This window comes from Myotis yumanensis, unplaced genomic scaffold (genome assembly GCF_028538775.1).
Source record: "Myotis yumanensis isolate MYYU_CA2020_CCGP unplaced genomic scaffold, mMyoYum1.0.hap1 SCAF_6, whole genome shotgun sequence".
Taxonomy (NCBI): Eukaryota; Metazoa; Chordata; class Mammalia; order Chiroptera; family Vespertilionidae; genus Myotis; species Myotis yumanensis.
The window spans coordinates 20,782,131-20,806,490 of record NW_027223757.1 but is presented as its reverse complement, the minus strand read 5'-3'; the positions used below and the strand labels follow the sequence as shown (position 1 = coordinate 20,806,490).

Genomic DNA, 24,360 nt, shown 5'->3' with positions numbered 1-24,360 from the left:
ACGGCCAGCGGGCTGGATCCAGCCCATTTGAAATGAATAAAACTAAAAAAAAAAAAAAAAACAAACCGTACCCTTTTATGTAATGATGTTTACTTTGAATTTATATTAGTTCACACAAACACTCCATCCCTGCTTTTGTTCCGGCCCTCTGGTCCAGTTTAAGAACCCATTGTGGCCCTCGAGTCAAAAAGTTTGCCCACCCCTGTACTAGCCAATTTCTATTAAGAGCTTTAATGCATTATCTCATGAAATCCTCATAGCAAACATTCATGGCTGGTATTACTGGAACTTCTAGTTGTAGAGACCAGGAAATCAGAGGCTTAAAGAAGTTAATAGCATGTTCATGGCCCTACCTTTAATAAGAGACAGAAGAGCACTTGAACTCAAACCATCCTTATCTACTGCCAAATCCATCAACTCGAGATGTTTTCCTGACCCTCATTCTTAGGGTGGCCTTACACTCTGTTTTGCCAGTGAGAGTCAGTTTCTACCTACTGTCATGGCATAATTATGTCCCCTTTCACAGTCACCCTACTCACTCCTCCCTACTGCACCAAGAGCCGTCCAACCCGTCCTCTCCCAGCACCAGGCATTCTGCTACTGTTAAACTCTCCACAGTTTTGAAATCATCTGTGCATATGACCACCTCTGGAGCGCAGCGTGTGCTCCTGCAGGGAAGGGACTGTGCAACCGAACTCATCACAGGCTTCTAAGGAAGCAGAGTCTTTGTAAAGTACACGCTCCATAGATGGCACATTTTACTGACCAGGAAGTGACCGGATGCCACCCCCAACTCTAGCCCAGACAAGGGGGTTAGCTGCTGTTATTATTCTTACCATTATCGTATTTGTCTAGCCATCTGTCCTTTTGTCTGTCCATTTGCTTATCCTATGTGATTCTCTGGTGTGCACAGCTCCACCCTTGATCAGGCTGTTTGTGAACTTTTTTCCTGTTGTTATTCAGAGGAGAACTTTCTAACCAGCCCCAGCCCTCACCCTCCCCAACTAGTTTAGAAGCTCCTCAAATTCCTCTCAGGGCACCCTGATCTTTTCCTTTGCAGTATTTTTCATAATTATATAATTAAGACGTATTTGTGTGCTAAACTAAAGCATTGATTAAAAATAAGATATGGTGCCTTTTATTGTCAATTCTGGGGGTCAGAGAAATGTAGATTAAAGCATACTCTCTCAAGGGATTAAGCATAACAAAAATGAATAACAATTCAACTAGAAAAAGAAAAATGGTGAATATGCTTTAGATAGTTACTGAGCCATTCACTGTAACAATTGCCTGATTAAGTGTTTAATTCTGCGCCACAGTTTCGAGTGGAACAGAGTTTCGAGTGGGATACCATTGTAGCATAGAATTAAACACTTAATCAGATTATGAAGCGACTCAAGGGTTAAAGTGGTAAGAATGGGCCGGGTCGCCTGGCTAGTTTGGCTCACTGGATAGAGCATAGGCCTGGGGACTGAAGGGTCCCAGGTTCGATTCCGGTCAAGGGCATTTACCTTGGTTGCAGGCACACCCCCAGTAGGGGATGTGCAGGAGGCAGCTGATCGATGCTTCTCTCTCATTGATGTTTCTAACTCTCTATCCCTCTCCCTTCCTCTCTGTAAAAAATCAATAAAATATATTTTAAAAAAAAGAAAAAAGAAAGAATGGGCCAGGTCTTCTATTAGAACTCATTTTGGTTTAATGGGAAGGAAGAGAAAAGGAATTTCTGATAAATAGTAGTCATGCCGCCAGAATAAATATGCTTGCGTTCCAACTGAGAACAATTCAGGATAATTGTTACATGAGTTTCCATGGGGTGGGGAAATGCCATACTCATGAGGGCCTTTACATCTTTATATCAGTGGATTTTAGAAAAGACATAACTTTTTTTTTTTTTAACTAACATTGAAGACTTAGATTTCTGTTGTCAGAGCATAACAGAATGGTTAGATAATGAAGAAACTAATGTTAAGAAGTCTACTTTAGTTATAATGGAAATCCAGGAGGGGAATAATTCTGCCTGAGGCAATAGCATATGAAGTCCAATTACAAGGATCTTAAAAGGGAGCTGGGCAAGAATAGGCAGCTGGGTATCCCACATGGACTTGCGGGTGACTTAGCTTGAAATGGGTCACAGCAACATTAGATGGGCAGCCCTAGCTGGTTTGGCTCAGTGGATAGAGCGTCAGCCTGCGGACTGAAGGATCCGGGTTCAATTCCAGTCAAGAGCACATGCCCAGGTTGTGAGCTCGATCCCCAGTGAGGAGGCATGCAGGAGGCAGCGGATCAATGTTTCTCTCCCATCATGGATGTTTCTATTTCTCTCTCCCTCTCCCTTCCTTTCTGAAATCAGTAAAAATATATTCAAAAAATAAAAATCATATTAGATTGGCACATGCAATATCTAGCCTTGATGTTTTCATTATATGAAATAACAGTGCTATATCTAAGCATTCAATAAGTGTTTACTAAATGAGCCAAAATGTGGTTAATAAGATAGATATTCTTTCTAGACATTTAACTATTGTATGGTTAATAAGGCAGATAGCCTTTTCAGACTTTTAACTATTTTTATCTCCACATGTATATACATCAAATACCTTTATTTGCATTCACTGGGAATTAAAGAATACCATTTTATTATGTGGGTTAGGGCTAGATGATATGACATTTATATGTTTAAAAAGAAAACAACTTACTCCACCACTAACTGGTCCAAAACTATGTCCTGCAGAATCAGGCTGTTCCACGTATAGTGTATAAAAACTGGGTCTAAGGGTAAAATTGAAACAGAGGAAGACATTATTGACTTGGAATAAACTTATAGGTTGGATCTGGGAAGGTGGTAAATCTAGAGCTTTGTGGCAGTTTTCTTCTCTTTTTCTCTGGCCTCTTTCCATTCCTCCAGGTCCAGAGGTCCACCTCAGCAGGGAGACTCTCCAAATGGGAATGAAATAAGACCTTCCAGATGCAAGCGTGGGTCTGACTCGGTAACAAAATCTGTCTCGTTCTTTCCATTAAGAGCTGTCTTGGGCCCTAGCCGGTTTGGCTCAGTGGATACAACATTGGCCTGTGGACTGAAGGGTTCTGGGTTTGATTCTGGTCAAGGGCACATGCCCCGGTTGCAGGTTCAATCCCCAGTAGATGTGCAGGAGGCAGCCGGTCAATGATTCTCTCTCATCATTGATGTTTCTCTCTCTTTCTCTCTCCCTTCCTCTCTGAAATCAATAAAAATATATTTTTAAAAAAGGAAAAAAAGTGCCAATTAAAAAAAATGTCTTTTTCAAAAGTGGTCATTTAAAGTAAAGAGATAATTTCATCTTATACCCACAAGTATCCCGTTGTGCCAGCACGTCCCTGATGTTACCTTTCAGCTTTGGGCAGGTCCAGCCATTTTAACAATGTAAAGATCCTCTGTTCATATGGGACACTACTGCAAAGTAGAGTAAATAATTCTTTTTAATCAAACAAATCAAGAATAATCCCATTAGATTCTTACTCAGAAAGGCAGGTTGATATTTTTTGGATATCCATTTGTCTTCAAATATGATCAAAATACTGAAAGGGGTTCAGTAGTACTTAAAGGGATTCCTGTTTTCAATACCCATATATACAGTTGCCTCTCTATAAATCAAATATAGTTTTCCTCCCTTCTCATCTTTGTCTCCTTCAATTTTCCCCCAACTAAAATAAAAGACCGATAATGATTAGTCATTCATTTAATTTGTTTATTTTTATTTATTTCATTCACTTGTGCATTTATAGATGAATCTCCTATTGCCAAACACTATTTGTTCATTTTGAACAGAATTTATCAGCGAGCAAACCAAAGATGCTTTTCTTCCTAGAGATTACATTCTCTTGGAGGAAGTCAAATAATAAACAAGAAATCTAGTACATAAGATACATGGTTTACTAAAGCTAAACTTCTATGAAAAATGAGAGAGATGAGCAGAGAAAGGGACCCTGAGAAAGTGGGGTGGGGTGGTTTGGAGTTTAAAATCTTAGTGTGATCAGGTCAAGACAAATTGAGAAGGTAATTTTTTGAGCAATGGCCTTAAGGAGGTGAGGGAACAGGCTACGCAGGTACAGGGGTGAGATTACTTCAAACAGAGAACAGCCAGCGCAGACCCAACAGCAGAAGCAAGCCTGATGTGTGGAGGCCCACTAAGAAGGTCAGCGTGGCTCAAGCACAGTGAGTGCCCAGGGAAGCAGTGAGAGAGGAGGTTTGAGAGGTGGGGTGAGGGACAGTGGGGTTCATGCCAGGTAGGGCCTTGTAGGATTTTACACTGAGTGAAACAGGGGGCCATTGCATTTTGGGGTACAAAGGAGTGTCTTAATTGAATCTGTTTTGGTTTTTTTTTATAAGTAATCATTCTGGCTGGTAGATTGGGAATAGGTAATAGGGGACAAGAATAGAAGCAGGGAGATGTATAAAGAGGCTACCATTGCCCAGCTGGGGTGGTTCAGTGGTTGAGCATTGACCTATGAACAGGAGGTCCTGGTTCGATTCCTGGTCAGGGCACATGCCCAGGTTGTGGGCTCGATCCCTGGTGGGGGGGAGAGGGTGTGTGTAGGGGGCAGCCAATCAATGATTCTCTCTCATCATTGATGTTTCTCTCCCTCCCCTTTCCCCTCTGAAATCAATACAAATATATTTTAAAATAAAAGGGCTAGCAAAGCAATACAGGCAAAAGATGATGACAGCTCAAACCAGAGTGTTAATGTTGGAGGTAGTTAAAAGTTCTCAGACAGCACATATTTTGAATTAGAGCTACAAGCATTTACTGCCAGACTGGATGAGGGATGTAAGAGAAGGAATCAATGATGACTTCAAGATTTTGGGGCCCCCAACTGAAAGAATAGAATTAGCATCAAGATTAAAACCACAAAAGGAAAAAAATCCTAATCATTCTTGTGGAGATGGGGTTATATCTGCAAGTGCTTCACTACCTGTTGTAAGGCGCATACATGGTAGGAAAGGAGCCATTTATAGCCACGTCTGATCCTGGCCAAAAGTAGGTACCAGCTTTTAAGCCTTGGTACATTGCTGTCAGCCAGATCTATAAGAAGAGAAATGTTAAGAAGTCAAGGGAATAATCAGTTTAGGTAGAAATGGTGCCACTTATTAGAAACTAAATGACATTAACAGTTTCAAATTATATTTAATTATTAAAGTGTATTTAAACTATTAAAAATTTTCTTTGTAGCAGTTAAAAAAACATAATTATCCAGGAATCCACCTGAAAAATAAAAAAATAAATGTAGTAAAGTGGTAAGGAAGAAGATATTTTTTTTAATTGGTAAATTATAATTTATCTTTCCCCTTTAAAGAATTATAAAACAGAATGAGGGGGGAAATTAACAGATAATCTTTCCAAGTAACTTCCAAATTGATACAGCATCCAAGATTCAACAGGATCTTGTTGAACAATCATAAATATTTAAAAGATTGTAAACAGTTGTTAAATACCTTCCCACCCCAAGTCCTTAAGATTAGAAAACTAATGTGAAACTCAAAGTGGAGAGAGAAGGGGGACCACGGTCACAATGGGATATGGAGGTTACTTTGGTGCCCCGGGCAGATGCTACATACTGGTTGCCCTTGCCACCAAGCTGGGTTATCTTTCTCCTTCGAAGAAAGTGAAAAATTCTTGTTGAGGTTTACATCATACATATTATTGTCAATGATGCCATGTGATTCCGGGTATAAGCCCTAAAATAATAATTTCAAAAAAAGATTTAAGATAAACTAATACATTAATAAAGCATATATTTAAATTGCAATAGCATAAAATCTATAACTCATATCTTGGAAAAATATCATATACATTTCAACATAAACCCCTGAATATGAATCCAAATACATGAACTAGATACGGTTTACCTAGTTCTACCATACAGCAGTAAATGAATGATATTAGGTAGGTGGCATGTGTTGAGGGTGTTAATATAACCCTTGTGAGATTAATAGCTATTTGTTGCCCTAGTTGGGTTTGCTCAGTGGGTAGAGCATCGGCCTGTGGACTGAAGGGTCCCAGGTTCGATTCCTGTCAAGGGCACATGCCTGAGTTGCAGATTCGATCCCCAGTAGGGGGCATGAAGGAAACAGCCGGTCAATGATTCTCTCTCATCATTGATGTTTCCATCTCTCTCTCCCTCTCCCTTCTTCTCTAAAATCAATAAAAATATTTTTTTTAAAAAAAGATAATAGCTATTTGTTAATTAAGGTTTCCCATACCACAATAAGGATTAGCCGCTGGTTATGTTGGCGATAATGTCAAGAAATTTACTACACAGAAGCTTTTAAGCATCGAATTTCTTGGCTAAATAGGTGAAAATGTGTCACCAGCAAATTAAAAGAGAGCCTTCCAAGTCTCTATCCATCTTCCATTCATCCACCCATCAATCCAATCATTCCTTCAATCCAATTACAAATATTCATTCAATCATTCCACAGATTTTCTTTCTTTTTTTCCCACATAACATTAAATTAATTTAAGGTATAAAATATAGTGCTTAGACATTTTTATAACTTACAAAGTGTTCACCCCAGTAAGTCTAGTATATGGTTTGTATTCTTAAACCCTCGCCCTAACCATTGAACACACATTTTCTATGATATCCCATGCAGTTGTAATAACTTTCAGATATTTCAGAACATAATATTAAATTAGTTTAAGGCAGCCCATCAATGATTCTCTCTCATCATTGATGTTTCTATCTCTCTCTCCCTCTCCCTTCTTCTCTGAAATCAATAAAAATATATTTAAAAAAAATAAAACACTGAATAAGATTTAAAAAAAAAAAAGACTGAATGCAAAGTAGTAAAGACAAAGTTATGACTTTGGCAATAAAGGCTGAGGCAGAGGTCTCCTTAAGAAGTCTTCTAAATCTATAAATGTTAAATAACTTAATTTTCCTTTGAGTTCATTTTGATCATTTCACCTATATCTTTTTATACATTGAGGAGAATTTATTTACTTTATCTAAAGAGATATAGCCAGAATCAATTGATTTATAAAACAATTTTATCAAGTTACATATAATGAAAAGAAAGATCTTTCCCCATATCAAAGTGGCTCTCCTCATTCATAGCCTGTCATTCCCAGCAGAACTTCAGATAAGTGGAGGCTCATCAAGAGATCAGAGGACAATGTTATTTCTCACACCCAAGAGGCTACCTGGCTTATGATAAAGGTGAGCTAACCTAATGCCTGGACACTCATTCATAGTTATCACCTCACAGCACTGGATTGGCCTCATACTGACCCTTCCTATCCCAAACTAAGCCATGAACTATCACCACATGTGCTGGTAAAATATGTGCCATGGGGCTCCTCCATGCAGTTCCTGCCTAAGCATGTCTGGTGGTGTGGTGCCTGTCAGTCTTCCACTAGGCCAAGAACTTACCGTGACAATAGTGTAATGATTTGGAAAGGTCTTGGTTGGATACACAGATCTCAGGTATTTGGAATGAATTCCACATGTTTCTGCAACAAAGTATAGTGAGAAATTAAGAAGTTTTTTGGATAACTAAAAATCTGAACATAAGTTTTCCAGAGTGGATTGAAGATAGAAAGGGTTTGAAATTCTGACACCTAGAATTTCTCAATTCCAAGCAATCTCAGTTTTTAGGAGAGGAGTGAGATAAGTCAAGGGTCCGCAAATAATTTTTCTGTAAAGAGCCAGATAATAAATAGGTTAGGCTTTGCAAGCCCCTATGATCTCCATTGCAACAGCTCAAATTGTGCTCTTGAGATCCAAAAGCATCCATGGACAATACTTAAACAAAAAAAGCATGGTTGTGTTCCAATAAAACTTTATTTATGGTCATTGACATTTGAATTTCACATAATTTTTTCGTGTCACAAAATATTCTCTTTTTTCCTAACCATTAAGAATGAAAAACAATTCTTAGCATTTACCAGGTCATACAAAAACGGGGAGGGTAGGCTGGATTTGGCCCATGGACCACAGCTTGCTAACCCCTGAGCTAAACATATCCTAAATGATACACAGCCAGCTTTGTTTTTGCTGCTTCCCTCTTCCTGACCCAGGCCATTACATTAGAATTTTTATATAACATTTGCATCTCAGCTAATAGTTCTTATATGTAAAGTATCCAATAGAACCAAAGTCAACAAAAATAGTAGGAATTTGATTTGTATAAACACATAAGCCCATGTCATGTAGTAATGTTTACAAAATGAGCTAACTTTGCTGCTTATTATTTTCAGTAGTTTCCATTTGGTGAGCTAAGTTTCCTGTAATCTGTTTTCCACAAAGCATGGCATTAATTTTGCTTTCAATTGTTCTGTTGTTTTCTGTCTGCAAGCATTCTGTGCAAGGACGTCAGAAGCATTAGAGCATTGCCATTTCCTCTGTAGCAGTGAAACACAAGAAGTTTTTCATCCTAAAATCCTGTCCACTGATTCTAAAAGAGAGAGAGCTTCACCATTATAGGTTCCCTTTAGGCTAAAATTAAAAGTGAAAATGATGGTTGTCCAGAAAGTAACAAACTTTGCAGCTTGAAATAACGAATGTTTTCTCAAATATGTTTGGAGTTAATCTCCTTCCCAGCCTCAGGTCCAGTGTTTCCAGTATGATCCAGGAATTTTCTCTTTCAGAACCTTCTTGGGATCCATATCAAGTCTATTGAATAGGACTTTGGTGGGATGAGGGACTGGGTAGAAAGTGAAGAAAAGGGAGCTCAAAAAAAGTCTACATTTTTAACAAGCACCCCAAGTGGTTCTGATGTACTTCAGTTTGAGGCCTGCTGTAGAAACTGACTCAGAAAGTATAATTTAAAGAGAGAGAGAGAGAGAGAGAGATTAAAGGACTTTTAAAAGTCAGTAACTCCAATAAATAAATATTGTCCTCAATCAGGGAAAGACAATTTTAATATTGCTAAGAAGTCATACAAGGAAATGAAATAAAATATAACCCACTTATGATTAAAAGAATTTAAGTGGTGGGAAAATCATACAATAAACAGAAAGATACAGTCAGTTTCTGTTCTTATTTCCTTGAAACATGAATGACACTGTCAAGTTCTTAATACCCAAAGGCACAGAGTATAAATAAAATACAAACTAAACTACTGGTAATGTGAAAACATGACACCTCCCTAGTTCAAATGTCTCAAACAGGACACACCTGCTAATGATTTATAGACTTAGACAAGGTATTACGGAACAACTCACAGAAAACAAGATGTCCTACCATTGTTTTTTCCGGATGTTAGGGACCTAAAGTGTGACTGAATAAAATAATTCTGAAAGAACACATGATAAATCAATGAGTGTAGTTGCTTCTGCAAAGAAAAATAGGAATATCAGAAGAATAAGGGTGTTTTGTTGGTGATGGTTGGCTGGTTGTTTTTTACTGTACACCCTTTAATGCATATACTTTGCATAGTTTACTCCTTAAGAAAACATTTTTTAAGTACCAATCAAAAAATTTGAAAATATAAGTGGGGTAAACATATATCCATAATAACTAGGAACTATAAGAAGGAACAGAAGGCTAAATGGATAAATAGGTGAAATAGCTGAAGACTGTACAGATACAGCAAAAGTAGTACTAGGAAGGAAGTTTATAGTAATAAACACCTGCATTAAAAAAGAAATTTCAAATAGCCTAATTTTGCACGTGAAAAAAACAGAAAAGAAAAACAAATAAAACCTAAGTTAGCAGAAGAAAAAAGATTATATAGCAGAACAATAAAGATTATAGCAGAGCCCTGGCCAGTTTGGTTCAGTGGACAGAGCACCGACCTGCAAACCAAAGGGTCCTGGGTTCAGTTCTGGCCAAGGGCATGTACCTTGGTTGTGGGTTCCTCCCCGATCCAAGCTCTGGTCAGGGCTCATGCAGGAGGCAACCAATCGATGTGTTTCTCTCACATCGATATTTCTGTCTTTCCCTCTCCTACCACTCTCTCTAAAAATCAATGGAAAAATATCCTCAGGTAAGAATTAAAAAAATAAAAGATTATAGCAGAAAAGATGAATTACAAAATAAACAAAGGAAAATGGATTTTTAAAAAGTGGTATAAATGTAAAATGAAACTTTATTCAGCTTTAAAAAAGAAAATCTAATCCTACCACATATATGAAACTTGAGGACATATACGTAATATAAGCCTGTCACAGAAAGGCAAATACTGCATGATATCACATAGATGAAGTATCTAAAAGTCCAACCCAGCCCTAGCTGGTTTGGCTCAGTGGATAGAGCGGTGACCTGTGGTCTGAAGGGTCCTGGGTTTGGTTCCAGTCAAGGGCACATGCCTAGGTTGTGGGCTCAATGCCCAATGGGGGCGTGCATGAGGCAGCCAATCAATGATTCTCTCTCATCATTGATGTTTCTATCTCTCTCCCTCTCCCTTCCTCTCTAAAATCAATAAAAATATATTTTTTTTAAAAAAGAGTCCAACTCATAGAAGCAAAGAATAGAATAATGGTTGGCAGCGGCTGGAGAGAAAAGTAATTGAAGAGTTGCTAATCAGTAAGTATAAAACTTCAGTTACATGAGATGAATCAATTCTAGAAATCTGCTATACAACATTGTGCTTATACATAATTATATTGCATTAGATAATTAAAATATGTTAAGTGTGTGGATCTCATAATAAGTATTCTAACCACAATAAAAATTTTAAAACAAGAGAAGGCAGACAGCAAATAGCATCTTCTGTGGAGAATTTAAGTGTTCTACTGTTCATGAACGCCAACCTTGCTAACTCTAATCTTCAAAACTCTACATATATGCCCTAACCGGTTTGGCTCAGTGGATAGAGCGTCCGCCTGCGGACTGAAGGGTCCCAGGTTGGATTTCGGTCAAGGGCATGTACCTTGGTTGGGGGCATATCCCCAGTAGGGGCTGTGCAGGAGGCAGCTGATCGATGTTTCTCTCTCATCGATGTTTCTAACTTTCTATCCCTCTCCCTTCCTCTCTGTAAAAAATCAATAAAATATATTTTTTAAAAACCCACAAAACTCTGCATATGTTACCAGCCAGACCTACTTGTTACTACTACTCTTGTTCTCTCCCTGCCTTCCTACCTAACTTTCCAGAAAGTCTGACTTCCAGCTCAAGTCAAATCACTTCTATTTCACCTGTTATTTCCTGATCTTGGGCCTGGCCCTTTGTTCCACTCACATTGAGACAAAACAATGACCTTGCCTTCTTACTTCTTGGGAGTTGAGTGCCAAGAGTCCCCTTGGTAGACAGTGATATGACTCACTGAGCTGTGGTATTAGTTCATGCTCAGTTTCTACAACCACTATAGCCCTACCCAATTGAGGCAGCTTAAAGGGACACTAGAGATGGGGTTCTAGACTTTCTTAAAGTGATGCCTGCTGTCATGTACCTGACCTGAAGCCTACCATTCTGGGAAGTCCTAATTCTAACTCTTTAACCGTATCTGCTCTTAATTGGGCCTCCTGGAAACTAAAAGCCCATTTTGCCTTGGTTGGCCTAGTTAGTAATGTTTTCACACAAGATGTTGTCTTGATGACTTAAAAAACATTTTAAACTTTTGGGGAAAACTCTCAATGGCCCAATATTTCATTGGCATTACTTCCAATTCTCAATGGCATGAGAAAATAGATAATTCCACGTTAAGGGCCTCCATTCAACCTGGCTAGTTAAACTCACTTTAGGACACAGAATTTTATATCTAGATTATCAAGGGAAATTCAGATAAGGAAATAGAAACTGAGAGGTTTTTGCCGGAGTCCATTCATTGTCTTCACTAGCTGAGTTTAGACAGAGACCCCCCAAAAGCTAGTAACCTTTGAAGACCTAGCAAAGGTCAGAACTGTGCACCACCCAGTTAATCTAGGAACCACCCAGTTAATTTAGGTAATAATAGTTGAAGCATCATCACCCCCTTAGTTCCCTTAATTCCTTAGATACTTGTGTAGATCCTTGTTGATTATTGTTGATCAGATACTCTGCCTATTCCTGGAAATCATCTACTGATGAGCTAATCAGATACTTTGTCTATTCCTGGAAATTGTCTGCTGATCTGTGTGTCATTGAAACCTCCTTACCCTAAGGGCTACTCCAGATCAATAAAAGATTGGAGCAGCCTGAGCATGGGTGAAGTCCGCCTGGTCCTCCAATATTGCAAAATTATCTCGTGTCTTTTTCTCTCATTTGTTGTGCGGCTCCTCTTTCAGATACCGAACCCTACTCCACGCAGAATGTGGAGGGAGTGTTACTCAACAGTTTTAACTAACTTTCCAGGCCAAAGTAATTCAGCAACATATGACAAGTACTGCATTTTGAGCCAAATCTATCAGAGTTCCAAACTCTTAATCTCTTTGCTAAAGATCTGGCTCAGAGTTAGAAGCTCAAGAGATAAAATGCCTTGTATTGTAGGGGAAGTAGTTTATCTGTCTACCATCATGGAATTTTACAGCTGGAAGTAATAGTAGAAATCCTTAAATCTAATACTCACATTTTACAAATGAGGAAACAGACTCAGAAGCGGTAACTGACTTACTCGGGGTCAAATATAAATTTTTTAATTTGGAGAATAATAAAAACTGTAAACCAAGAAAATTATCATAAAATTTTAGGAACTTGGAGATTAAAAAATAGTAATAAAGGTGATGAGGGGCCCTAACCGGTTTGGCTCAGTGGATAGAGCGTCCGCCTGCGGACTGAAGGGTCCCAGTTTGATTCCAATCAAGGGCATGTACCTTAGTTGTGGGCACATCCCCAGTAGGGGGTGTGCAGGAGGCAGCTGATCGATGTTTCTAACTCTCTATTCCTCTCCCTTCCCCTCTGTAGAAAAGCAATAAAATATATATTTTTTAAAAAGGTGATGAGGGGAGGCCTACTAGAATGGGAAAGAAATACAGGAATTGGAGAGCAGTGAAGAGTATAGAACCTGGAGCTAATTCTTTGATATTTTTAAAAATATATATATTGTTATTACTTTCAAAGAGGAAGGGAAAGGGAGAGATAGAAACATCAACGGCCCTAGCTGGCTTGGCTCAGTGGATAGAGCACCAGCCTGCGGACTGAAGGGTCCCAGGTTCGATTCCAGCCAAGAGCACATGCCTGGGTTGCAAGCTCGATCCCCAATGGGGGTCATGCAGGAGGCAGCCAATCAATGATTCTCTCTCATCATTGATGTTTCTAACTCTCTCTCCTTCTCCCTTCCTCTCTGAAATCAATAAAAATATATTTAAAAAAAAAAAGAAACATCAACGATGAGAGAGAATCATTGATCCACTGCCTTCTGCATGCCCCCTACTGGAGATCAAGCCTGTAACCTGGGCATGTGCCCTGACCAGGAACTATGACCTCCTGGTTCATAGGTCAACATTCAAACACTGAGCCAAGCCAGACAGGCCCTTTGGTACTTCTTAACACTGTGTCCTTGGCATTCAATTTCTTTTTTCTATTAACTTTATAAAACTGTATGAAGACCAAGTACCCTAACACAGAAGTACAATATCATAATAAAGATGATAAAAATGATTATAGTGATAAGTTAAAATCATCCAATGTGCACTACAGATATATTCTCAGATAGGAAGTGACCATTTTACAGATGAAGAGAAGACAGTACCCATAGGTAAAGCAAACTTGTGGGTGATCTCACAACTAGTAAATGGTAGAGCCAGGTTCCAGGTACTTTGATTGAACTGGACAAAGATAATGGACTATTCACTACTGGAGTATTGAATGTGCTGACTCTGTCCAGTCTACTCGGACTTCTTCAGGATCATGTCTCTGCTAAGACCCAGAACCTAGGTCTGACAAACACCAGTTTTGAGACAAAAGATATATTCAAATACAAAACAAGCCCAGCCAGTGAGGCTCAGTGGTTGAGTGTCGATCTATGAACCAGGAGGTCATGGTTCAATTCCTGGTCTGGGCACATGCTCAGATTTCATAGGTCACATGCAGGATGCAGCTGATCAATGATTCTCTCTCATCACTGATGTTTCCATCTTTCTCTCTCCCTTCCTCTCTGAAACCAATAAAACTATATTTAAAAATACAAAAAAAATCAAAATAAAAAAGAGACAAACATGCTACAAAAAGAGAGAGGAGCCAATAAGTATGAAAAAAAGATATGATGTAGTAAAGTCATCAGGATCTTGAGAGGAATCAGGCTAAGACAAACCACTAAGGTTAAGGTAAGAAAGAGATGTACCATCTAGAGATTGACTAACTAGGTGTCCTTATCATTTGCATGCCTCTGGTTTTAGAAGACTTACTCATTTTATCAATATTAGGCATCAGAGTACTCCATGTCTGTAAATATTCTGCTCTAAATCCATCCATGGAAAACAAAATAACTGGTGGCAGATCAAATCTAAAAATGGAAAACAAGAAATTAGATCATTATTATGATTGTTAAAAAAATACCCTTCTGTTCTCTAAATTAAAAAGTTCTTAAGGAAAAAAATAGTTCTAGGTCAAGTTTCCCTTTCCATTTTTTAAAATTGTTATTTCCCTTAATTATTAGTATTTCAGGTATTTTAGTAATCTAAAAAAATAGACAACATTTTTTAAAAACAAGTATTACATGAATTATCCGGAACTTTCAATTTGAGATCTACTACCCTTCAAGTTCTAGAGTTTACATAAGTTTGACCAGCTTTCTTTATTTCCATTTACTCCTTGGCATTGGCTAACTATGACACCCAGGTATACCATGGGTGAATTTTCTCTAACCCTGAAAATTTATGACAAGGTACTGTGCTATGGAGAAAAGAAAAGGATTTGGGCCTCAGAAAGACTTAAGTTCAATTTTCAACTTCATTCTTTACTACTTACTTAACCCTAAGCAGTTACCTAATCTCTCAAAACTTTATCCCAACCCATTCACTCAATATGTTAAAATCATTATAGCATAGCACATTAGTACATTGTGTCACCTTAAGTATATTTAGCATTTTACAATAGTAGATATACATGGAGCTAATTAAATGTAGTTTTATTATACTGGTTACCAGCATGCAAGCAAACAAAGCATTAATAGCACATGACCAGAAAAGGGGATCTATATTGCTGACCTTTCATGGTCCTGGCTTTGGATAAGGAGACAAAAGCAATGATTACTGAATCCAATGCTCACACTCAAAAATTAGAGAAGTTACAATTATTCTACCATCTTTTGATTATAATTATGATGTGAAATTTAAGAACTGTAAGCTTTTGAGATGTTTTATTATTCTAAAGTTCTACATTTTGTCTTTCCACGTATCTAGTGCCCATCTAGTAGATGAGTGGATAAAAAAGCTGTGGTATTTACACAGTGGAATACTATGCAGCTGTGAAAAAGATCTCTTACTCTTTGAGACAGCATGCAGGGACCTGGAGAGTGTTATGCTAAGCAAAATAAGACAGTCAGAGAAAGACAAGTATTATATGATCTCACTTATATGTGGAATCTAACAAACAAAATAAACTGATGAATAAAATAGATGCAGAGACATGGAAGCATGGAACAAACTGTCAAATCTCAGAGGGGAGAGGGCAAGAAGAAATTAAACAAAGAACTTATATGCATATGTGCATAACCCAGGGACACAGAAGGCCTGGGGATGGGGGTGGGAGCAGGATATAGGGGGGCAGTGGAGGGAAAAGGAGGGACATCTGTAATACTTTCTTTTTTTAAATATATTTTTATTGATTTCAGAGAGGAAGGGAGAGGGAGAGAGAGATAGGAATATCAATGATGAGAGAGAATCATCAATCGGCTGCCTCTTGCACACCCCCTACTAGGAATCAAGCCCACAACCCAGGCATGTGCCCTTGACTGGAATTGAACCTGGGACCCTTCAGGCCGCAGGCCTATCCACGGAGCCAAACAGCTAGGGCAACATCTGTAATACTTTCAACAATAAAGATAAATTAAAAATAAATACAGTTCTACATTTTGACTATTCTAATATCACAGGATATTAATATTAACCTCAAAAGCATTATAATCTCTTTTTTTGAGACCAGTGTTTAAGTTAAAACTATAGAAGATAACTTTTGGATTAGAGCCAGAGACAGTCTTTTTTTTTTTGCATTCAATATATTTTTACTTTAAAATTCTTACTTGTATTCCATATACAGACACATTTTATAGACGTACAGTTTATAATTTTTTCCTAACTGAGCTCCACTGTGTAGCCATCATGTAGAACAAGAAACAGTATTACCAGCACCCTGGAACCCTCCCTTCGTGTTCTCTTCTAGTCACAAACCACACCCCGCCAAGGGTGATCAGAATCTTGAATCCCAACAGCATATATTAGTTGTGCCCACTTTTATACAAACACAATCATTTAGTTTGTATTTTGGTGTGTCCGGCTTCTTTTACTTAACCATTTCATACCCCCCGCCAAAAGGAAAACAATTTTATCCCGTAGATGAGAGAGAGGGCCCCAAGATTCTTATAAAGAATATTCAGAATGCTGATAGCAGCTAAAAATAAGAAAATAATTTCAGCCCTAGCCGATTTGGTTCAGTGAATAGAGCGTCAGCCTGCGGACTGAAGGGTCCCGGGTTCAATTTCGGTCAAGGGAACCTTGATTGCAGGTTCAATCCCAGCCCTGGTAGGAGCATGTGCAGGAGGCAACCAATTGATGTGTCTTTCTCACATTGATGTTTCTCTCTCTCTGTCTCTCCTCTTCCCTTCCACTCTCATTAAAATCAATGGAAAAATATCCTCAGGTGAGGATTAACAAAAAAGAAAAAAATGTACACACAAAAAAATAACAACAACAACCAAAATGGGGAGGGGGTTGGTAGAGATGGAAAAGTATAGGTACAGGGGGATAAATGATGATGGAAAAAATAACATATATATTTACAAAAACACAAGAAAACATATAGTATAATTCCATTTGTATGAAAGTTAAGAATAGGAATCTATAGTGATAGAAATTAGAACATGAGGCATTTTTCTGGGGTGATGGAAATATTCTGTATCTTGGAAATATTCCATACCTGTGGGTTACACTAGTTTCTGAACTTCCAAATCTCATTATACTGTGCACATAAGTGTGAACATTTCAATGTCTATGAATTATATCTCAAAAGTCAAAAATGGAAAATAGGGACTGTTTTAACTATAATGTAAAGAAAATTCATTAAGAAATTAAAGTGGTGTATTGCAATTTGCATTGGAAAATACTTATTTTTATCATAATGCTAATTTATAAAAAAGTGTGTTTATCAATATGCTATCACGATAACCTTGCAGCTTCAGAACAGGATCAAACATCTATGAGATCAAGACGGTGATTTAATTATATGAATAGAAAAGGAGCTATGCAATAAGCCTGACAAGCTATGGGGGGGCAGCCACACAGGATGCTCTGATCACTGATTCCTAACTGGGCAGGTCTTCTCAGGTAGTCACATTCCGGACATATAGCTTCCTTAGCAAAGGTCAGTCTTTACCTTGAGTGAACCCTGTCCACTGTTCTTAGCCATCCAGGATAAATGCCTTTGAAATGTCAGAGTAATTTTCTGTCCTAGATCCCTGGTGGCACAACTGCAGGCCCCAGAGCACAAGACAAGTGAGCCTTTTTCCTGCATACCATCGCTATGTGCTGTAAATGTTAATTTTTAACTACCCTGCACCCACCAAGGTAAAAAAAAAAAAGTAGGTGTTTAATAAATAAATAAATAAATAAATATTTTTAAAGTGTGTGTTTCTCCATTTTGCTTTTTATCCAAACCTTCTACCTCTTTAATCTACCTCTGGTAGATTTCATGTAACTCTCCTTACATCTTCTCCTTTGATTCTAATATATAAAACCATAGGCCCAGTGCACAAATTCGTGCACAGGTGGGGTCCAGCCGGCTGGCCCAGTCCAATCGGGGTGGATTGGGGCTGGGCCTGTCGGGAGGAGGAGATGGCAGGAGGTTGACCGGCCTGCCCTCCCAGATCAGGGCCCGATCAGGGCCAGGCTGGCTGGGGTAAGGGGCTGCAGGCGATTGGTTAGCAGGCCCCGCCGATTGGGGTTGGGGTGCCGATTGGGGGCCAGTGTCCTAGGGGAAGGGCCATGGGTGGTTGGCCAGCCGGCCTTGCCCATAAACGGGGTGGGGGGGCTGATCTGGGGTGGGGCCGGGTGGGGGGAGGGGCTGCAGGAGGTTGGCCAGCCAGCCCCGCCCCCTATTGGGGTCGGGGGTGCAATCAGGAGCAGGCCAGCAGAGGGGAGGGGCTGCGAGGTTGGCCACCAACCCTCCCCCTTGATCACTGGTTCGCTGGCCACAGTGGGCGTCATAGCAACCAGTCATTAGGTCAGTGATGGTGAACCTTTTGAGCTCGGTATGCCAGCATTTTGAAAAACCCTAACTTAACTCTGGTGCCGTGTCACATATAGAAATTTTTTGATATTTGCAACCATAGTAAAACAAAGACTTATATTTTTGATATTTATTTTATATATTTAAATGCCATTTAACAAAGAAAAATCAACCAAAAAATGAGTTCGCATGTCACCTCTGACACACGTGTCATAGGTTCGCCATCACTGCATTAGGTCGTTATAGCCGTTATGGTAGCTAGCTTCTTATATAGAGAGATAAGCTGCAAAACTGCCATTCTCCAGAGTATTTTCTCCATCCATTGAGATTTTGCTTCCCAGCATGTCCTCAAACTTTTGGCTCAAATAAACTTAGAAAACTTTCTATAGACGGTTCATTATTTTGTTGACAATTCTCACATGAAATCTGCTGAACTTGAGTTTGAGTCATAAGAAATCCAATCTTACGTTAACTTTTTTGTTTTGAAATGTACACAGAGCAGAGGAAATTCCATCCTGCCTCTCAGTTACATTCCCACGTGCCACCTGTTAAAGAGGAAGAAAATGTCCCTTCGTTCTCACCCTTCTGGACACTGAGCCGTCGGGGCTGTGCCACACTTCTCCTTCACCCACGGGGTTGCTCCTGAAAACCATAAGATAAAATTCTTTAGATTGCTGCCCTTCAACAAGAAAAGAGAAACAAATGTTCAATGGACATGATCTTTCCAAACTACAATTTGTGTTACTTCAATGAGTAAATTCTTCCAGAACATGTTAAGTGCTGTTTCATATGTTGGCAAGGTCAGTGCCTCTGGTGATTTGTTCCGATCAGTAATCTACACTAACTGAATACCAGGAAGCTCATCTTTACTAAGAAAAACAAAGGGAATTCCTTGAGCTTTAGAAAAGGGACAATTCCTTTTTTTTATTATTAATAATGGTTTTACCCTCAAAAACAATATTTTTCCATTAGAAAAAAAAGTTTAATAAGTATAGATATACAGTCTAAAAAAAGAAAAGAAATCATTAAAAAGAGAAATAGCCAATGATAATAATTGATATAAAAATTAGGGAAAATTGAACAAATTTCAAAGATCTTAACTTAAAAATTCTTATTCCATAGATGTTTCTGTTTATAGAACATTCCAGCTAGTTAATAAAGTATCAATGATAGCATATGAATGTCATCATTTGCATTCTCTAATGGATCTAGGCAATGATTATCAATAGCTAACATCTCCCCAAAAAGAGATAAGCAGACAGGATGTGCCTCTTTTTTTAAAATACATTTTATTGATTTTTACGGAGAGTAAGGGAGAGGGATAGAGAGTTAGAAACATTGATGAGAGTAAAACATCAATCAGCTGCCTCCTGCACACCCCCTACTAGGCTTTGAGCCTACAACCAAGGTAAATGCCCTTGACTGGAATTGAACCCAGGACCTTTCAGTCCATGAGCCAACGCTCTATCTAGTGAGCAAAACCCGTTAGGGTGACAAGATGTGCCTCTTGATGGAAGTTACACACCATATATGAAATATGCTTGCAAAATAAATAAATTGCACCGAATCTGAACCATCCTCAGGTTCTAACTGCCAATTTGCAGGGGACATAAGGGATGATAAGATACCTATCACAGAGGATGCAATATGCAACACCCAGATAGAAAACTGCAAGACAAATGACCCAATTTCTCCAAAATGTAAATTGCAAGGGGAAAAAAAGAGGGAGAACCTACTTTTAAAGAATGTATCAGTCTGTTACTATGTATGGAATGTATTTAGATCATACCTCAGACAAGCTTTTAAATAAATATTATGAGACAAACAGAAAATATTGAACACAATGGATATTTGATGGCAAATAATCATCAACTATATTTTAGATATGTTAATGATATTGTAATTTTGTTAAATTCTCATCATTTTTAGATACACACTGAAAATATTTATAGGTGAATTATATTAACTCAAGAATTTGCTTCAAAATAATCTAAAGTTTTGGGAAAGGGGTTGGGGGAAATAAAAAGTATATTTTGTTAAGAGAAACAATCCAACCCTGCCCAGTATGGCTCAGTTGATTGAGCATTGTTCCATGTCAACAGTTTGATTCCTAGTCAGGGCAACATGCTCAGGTTTCAGACTTGATCCCAGTAGGGGGCCTGCAGGAGGCTGGCAGCCGATCAATATTTCTCTCTCTCTCTCTCTCTTCCTCTCTCTAAAAATCAATAAAAACAGCCCTAGTTGGTTTGGCTCAGTGGATAGAGCATCGGCCTGGGGACTAAAAGGTCCCAGGTTCAATTCAGGTCAAGGGCACATGCCAGGGTTGTGGGCTCGATCCCCAGATTGGCTGAAAGAGGCAGCCAATCAATGAATCTCTCTCATCATTGATGTTTCTATCTCTCTCTCCCTCTCCCTTCCTCTCTGAAATCAATAAAAATATATTAAAAATAATAATAATAAATAAATAAAAGTCAATAAAAACATTTTAAAAATAATAATAATCCAAAACTTGAAAATAGGCAAAAGGAGGACTGATCAGTAAATTTCATTTCAATATCACACTGGAAATTATCTAAAAAGCCCACACATGGGTTATCCAATTACCTAGGACAGTGGTCGGCCAACTGTGGCTCGCAAGCCTCATGCGGCTCTTCGGCCCCTTGAGTGTGGCTCTTCCACAAAATACCACGTGCGGGCGCGCACGTACAGTGCGATTGAAACTTCGTGGCCCATGCGCAGAAGTCGGTATTTTGTGGAAGAGACACACTCAAGGGGCCAAAGAGCCGCATGTGGCTCGCGAGCCACAGTTTGCCAACCACTGACCTAGGAGTATATACCTTTATCTAGCTTATTTTTACCATTCACTTTACAACTCAATAAGGATAGCAGTTAACTGGTAGAACACTAACAGCAATATAAGTGATTCTTGTTTGATAGCAAATAAATTGTTCTATAGCCCTAGCTGGTTTGGCTCAGTGGATAGTGTTGGCCTGTGGACCAAAGGGTCCCAGGTTCAATTCCCATCAAGGGCATCTACCTTGGTTACAGGCTCCTCCCCAGCCCAGGCCCTGGTCCGGGGCTCATACAAGAGGCAACCAATCGATGTATTTCTCTCACATCGATGTTTCTCTCTGTCTTTCCCTCTCTCTTCCACTCGCCCTAAAAATAAATGGAAAAATCCTCAGGGGAGGATTAACCAAAAAATTTTTTTAATTGTTCTGTAGAAATGCAAATCATTTCTGTTCCATCAAAAGTAACAGTTTTACTCATTTTATTCCAACATTCTTTTAGTCTCACATATACTTGGCCTCTTTTTGAGCCAGCTTAACATCCTAGTTGGTTATCTCATTAATGCTTTAATAAATCTTTGACATGTTCACTTTTTCTCACGAGATTCATGTTTTTATCTTTTTTCAAATTATACTGTGTCATTGAGACAAGATTGGCCAGGAGCGGATCATTGCTGAAGCTAGGTGATGAACATATGGGAAAACATCATACCATGCTCTCCTTTGTATGTTAGACATTTATCACAAAGTTCTTTAAAATTTTAAACATAAAAAGTGACCAGCTGGTTTCATGCACAAAAAATTATTAAAATCCCCTTAAATAATTTTCTGAAGGTATAATTTTGTCAAGATTAACTTAACATCTTTAAATATAATGTGTTCATTCTTAGAGTAGAAAACATTTACTTTTGTTTAAAAAATAAACTAAAATGATTAACTGGCAGTAATGGTAAATTTCAACACTGCCCAATTATTGGTAATGATAAACTTTAACACTGCTTCTAACAATCACTTTTGTTTCTGTGAAATTGTGTAATATTATGCAATGAACTCAGTGGAAAAATTTTCCACATGATCTGAGGATTAATCTTAAGATAATACTTAAGAGTTACAAAACTGGGTTTGAAGACAGAATACAGAGGTCACAGACAATATGATCAGTGAACTTATTAGAGAAATAAGTAAACTAGAAACTATACCTGCCTTTGTAAATTTAGAGAAAGTTTTAATGATACAATATCCACTACATCAAATACTATATCAAAATATCAAACAATTATTATTTAAAAACAGAGTTCCCATTTCAGGTTTATATTTTCCTTTCTGATTGTCCTTTTTAGCTGATTTTCAATTATATTTTATGTAAACACTATTGGTACAAAAATCTACATTCTATTAAGGTATTATATAGTTAATGTTTCTACTTCAAAATTTTCCTCCTATTTAAAATCAGAATTCAAATTAGCTCATTTTTGCCTAAAAATATCAAAGTGTAAGTTAGCCCAGTTCAGTGTGGTGTTATGAAAAAGGCATTTATGGCTTGAAGCAATTTCTTGCTATGTTTATATGTGCATTTTTGTAAATCACATCGGATGTTCAAAGGGATTGGTGATTTTAAAAAAAAAATTGAAATCACTTATAGAGTGGCAAGCAGGTGAAATCAGGAGTTGAATAACCTGGAGTCAACTGAAGCCAAGTTGAATAATCTTGGCTTCAGTTAATTCCTAAGGGTCTGAAATAATTTAACAACTCAGGACACAGTTGTTTCAATAATAACTGGTTTACTCTACCTGGTTTGGCTCAGTGGATAGACCATTGGCCTGTGGACTGGAGGGTCCCAGGTTCGATTCCAGTCAAGGGCACATGCCTGGGATGTGGGCTCGATCCCCAGTAGGGTGTGTGCAGGAGGCAGCCAATCAATGATTCTCTCTCATCATTGATGTTTCTATCTCTATCTCCCTCACCCATCCTCTCTGAAATCAATAAAAATATATTTAAAAAATAATAATAACTGGTTTAACAAACTGATAATTGGGTCAAGTCACCTCTTTCATGATGTCTTATCCATAGGATCTGCCATATAATGTCTCAAACCACACGTATGTCTAGCTTAGTCATTGGACTGAAAAAGACCTTGCCTTACAGACAAATATAAAGCTGGAAGCTTTCTCTTCTTTCCTATAATGTCTATACTATGTAGTGCACAAAAAACATTTTTCCCCACAGTGAACACATCTTGTCTACTTTTCTATATGGAGTACTTCCCTGACTTGTTTCAATTTCTGTAGCCTAGGCCAGCTCTAGGGTCACTAATCTCACAGAGGAAAATGGGTCAGCAAACTCTGCTCACCTTGGCAAACACTCTTGTAGTCAGCACAGCAGTCCTTCCTCTGCAAACAGTCATCTGAGCAAGAGCAAAGGCTGGATTCCAGTCTGCTCTCCCCACAACGAAATTTATTGCACGTCCATATTCGAGCTGTAAAATTACACAATTTGGTTCTGAGCATTTAACTTATTGTAAGTACTCAATACCAAAATTATAAATTCCCTGCTTTTCTCCCTGTATTACTGCACAGTCAAATTCTTGGTTTATCAGCATTCATCAATGAAAATACATAATAACCGTGCCTGGCTTGGCTCAGTGGTTGAGCATCAACCTATAAACCAGGAGGTCATGGTTTGATCCCCGGTCAGGGGGCATGCCTGGGTTGCAGGCTCAACACCCAGTGGAGGGCGTGCAGGGGGCAGCTGATCAATGATTCTCTCTCATCATTAATGTTTCTATCTCTCTTTCCCTCTCTTTCTTCTCTGAAATCAATTTAAAAAAAAAAAAAAAGAAGAAATTACATAATACATATGAGGGGCAATCCACCATGTTTCTTCATTTGGTATGGTTGGCAGATAGAACTCAAGCTTTATAAGCTGCAGCTCTGCTCCACTTAGCAGATACATCTCTGAGTTTGGAGAAACTCTTAACAGAAGTAACAGGAACACAGTCAAGTCTATAAGAACACTAAAAGCCCAGCACATGAAATCTCACAGTCCCCCCCACCACCCACCCGCTGCCCCACCGCACTCACAGCCCCACCCCGCTCACAGCCCCACCCACCCACACTGGTCTTTGGTCATTTCAGCGTTAGGGCCACAGGCCTTTTACAATATAGATAGGCAAGTCAGGGAACCTCCCAGCTGAGAGTGACAGAAATAGTAGACCAGCTTGCCACTGTGCTGCTGGTGCTCTCCCAGGCTAAACACTTATGTAAGAGATATAGTTTAAATCAGGGGTCCTCAA

General features: G+C 38.6%; 1 protein-coding gene across 1 annotated transcript in view; it reads right to left on the bottom strand.

The window, feature by feature from the left end:
• Positions 1–24,360, bottom strand: part of ENPP3 (ectonucleotide pyrophosphatase/phosphodiesterase 3) — an 84,708-nt gene that overhangs the window by 47,006 nt on the left and 13,342 nt on the right. The window contains exons 4-11 of the mRNA XM_070417705.1: positions 23,419–23,544; positions 18,861–18,921; positions 14,244–14,341; positions 7,411–7,490; positions 5,594–5,713; positions 4,951–5,060; positions 3,365–3,430; positions 2,697–2,769 (exon numbers count right to left, since the gene is read on the bottom strand). Of these exons, the coding sequence (XP_070273806.1) occupies positions 2,697–2,769; positions 3,365–3,430; positions 4,951–5,060; positions 5,594–5,713; positions 7,411–7,490; positions 14,244–14,341; positions 18,861–18,921; positions 23,419–23,544 (734 nt within the window). The remainder of the gene's footprint in view (positions 1–2,696; positions 2,770–3,364; positions 3,431–4,950; positions 5,061–5,593; positions 5,714–7,410; positions 7,491–14,243; positions 14,342–18,860; positions 18,922–23,418; positions 23,545–24,360) is intronic.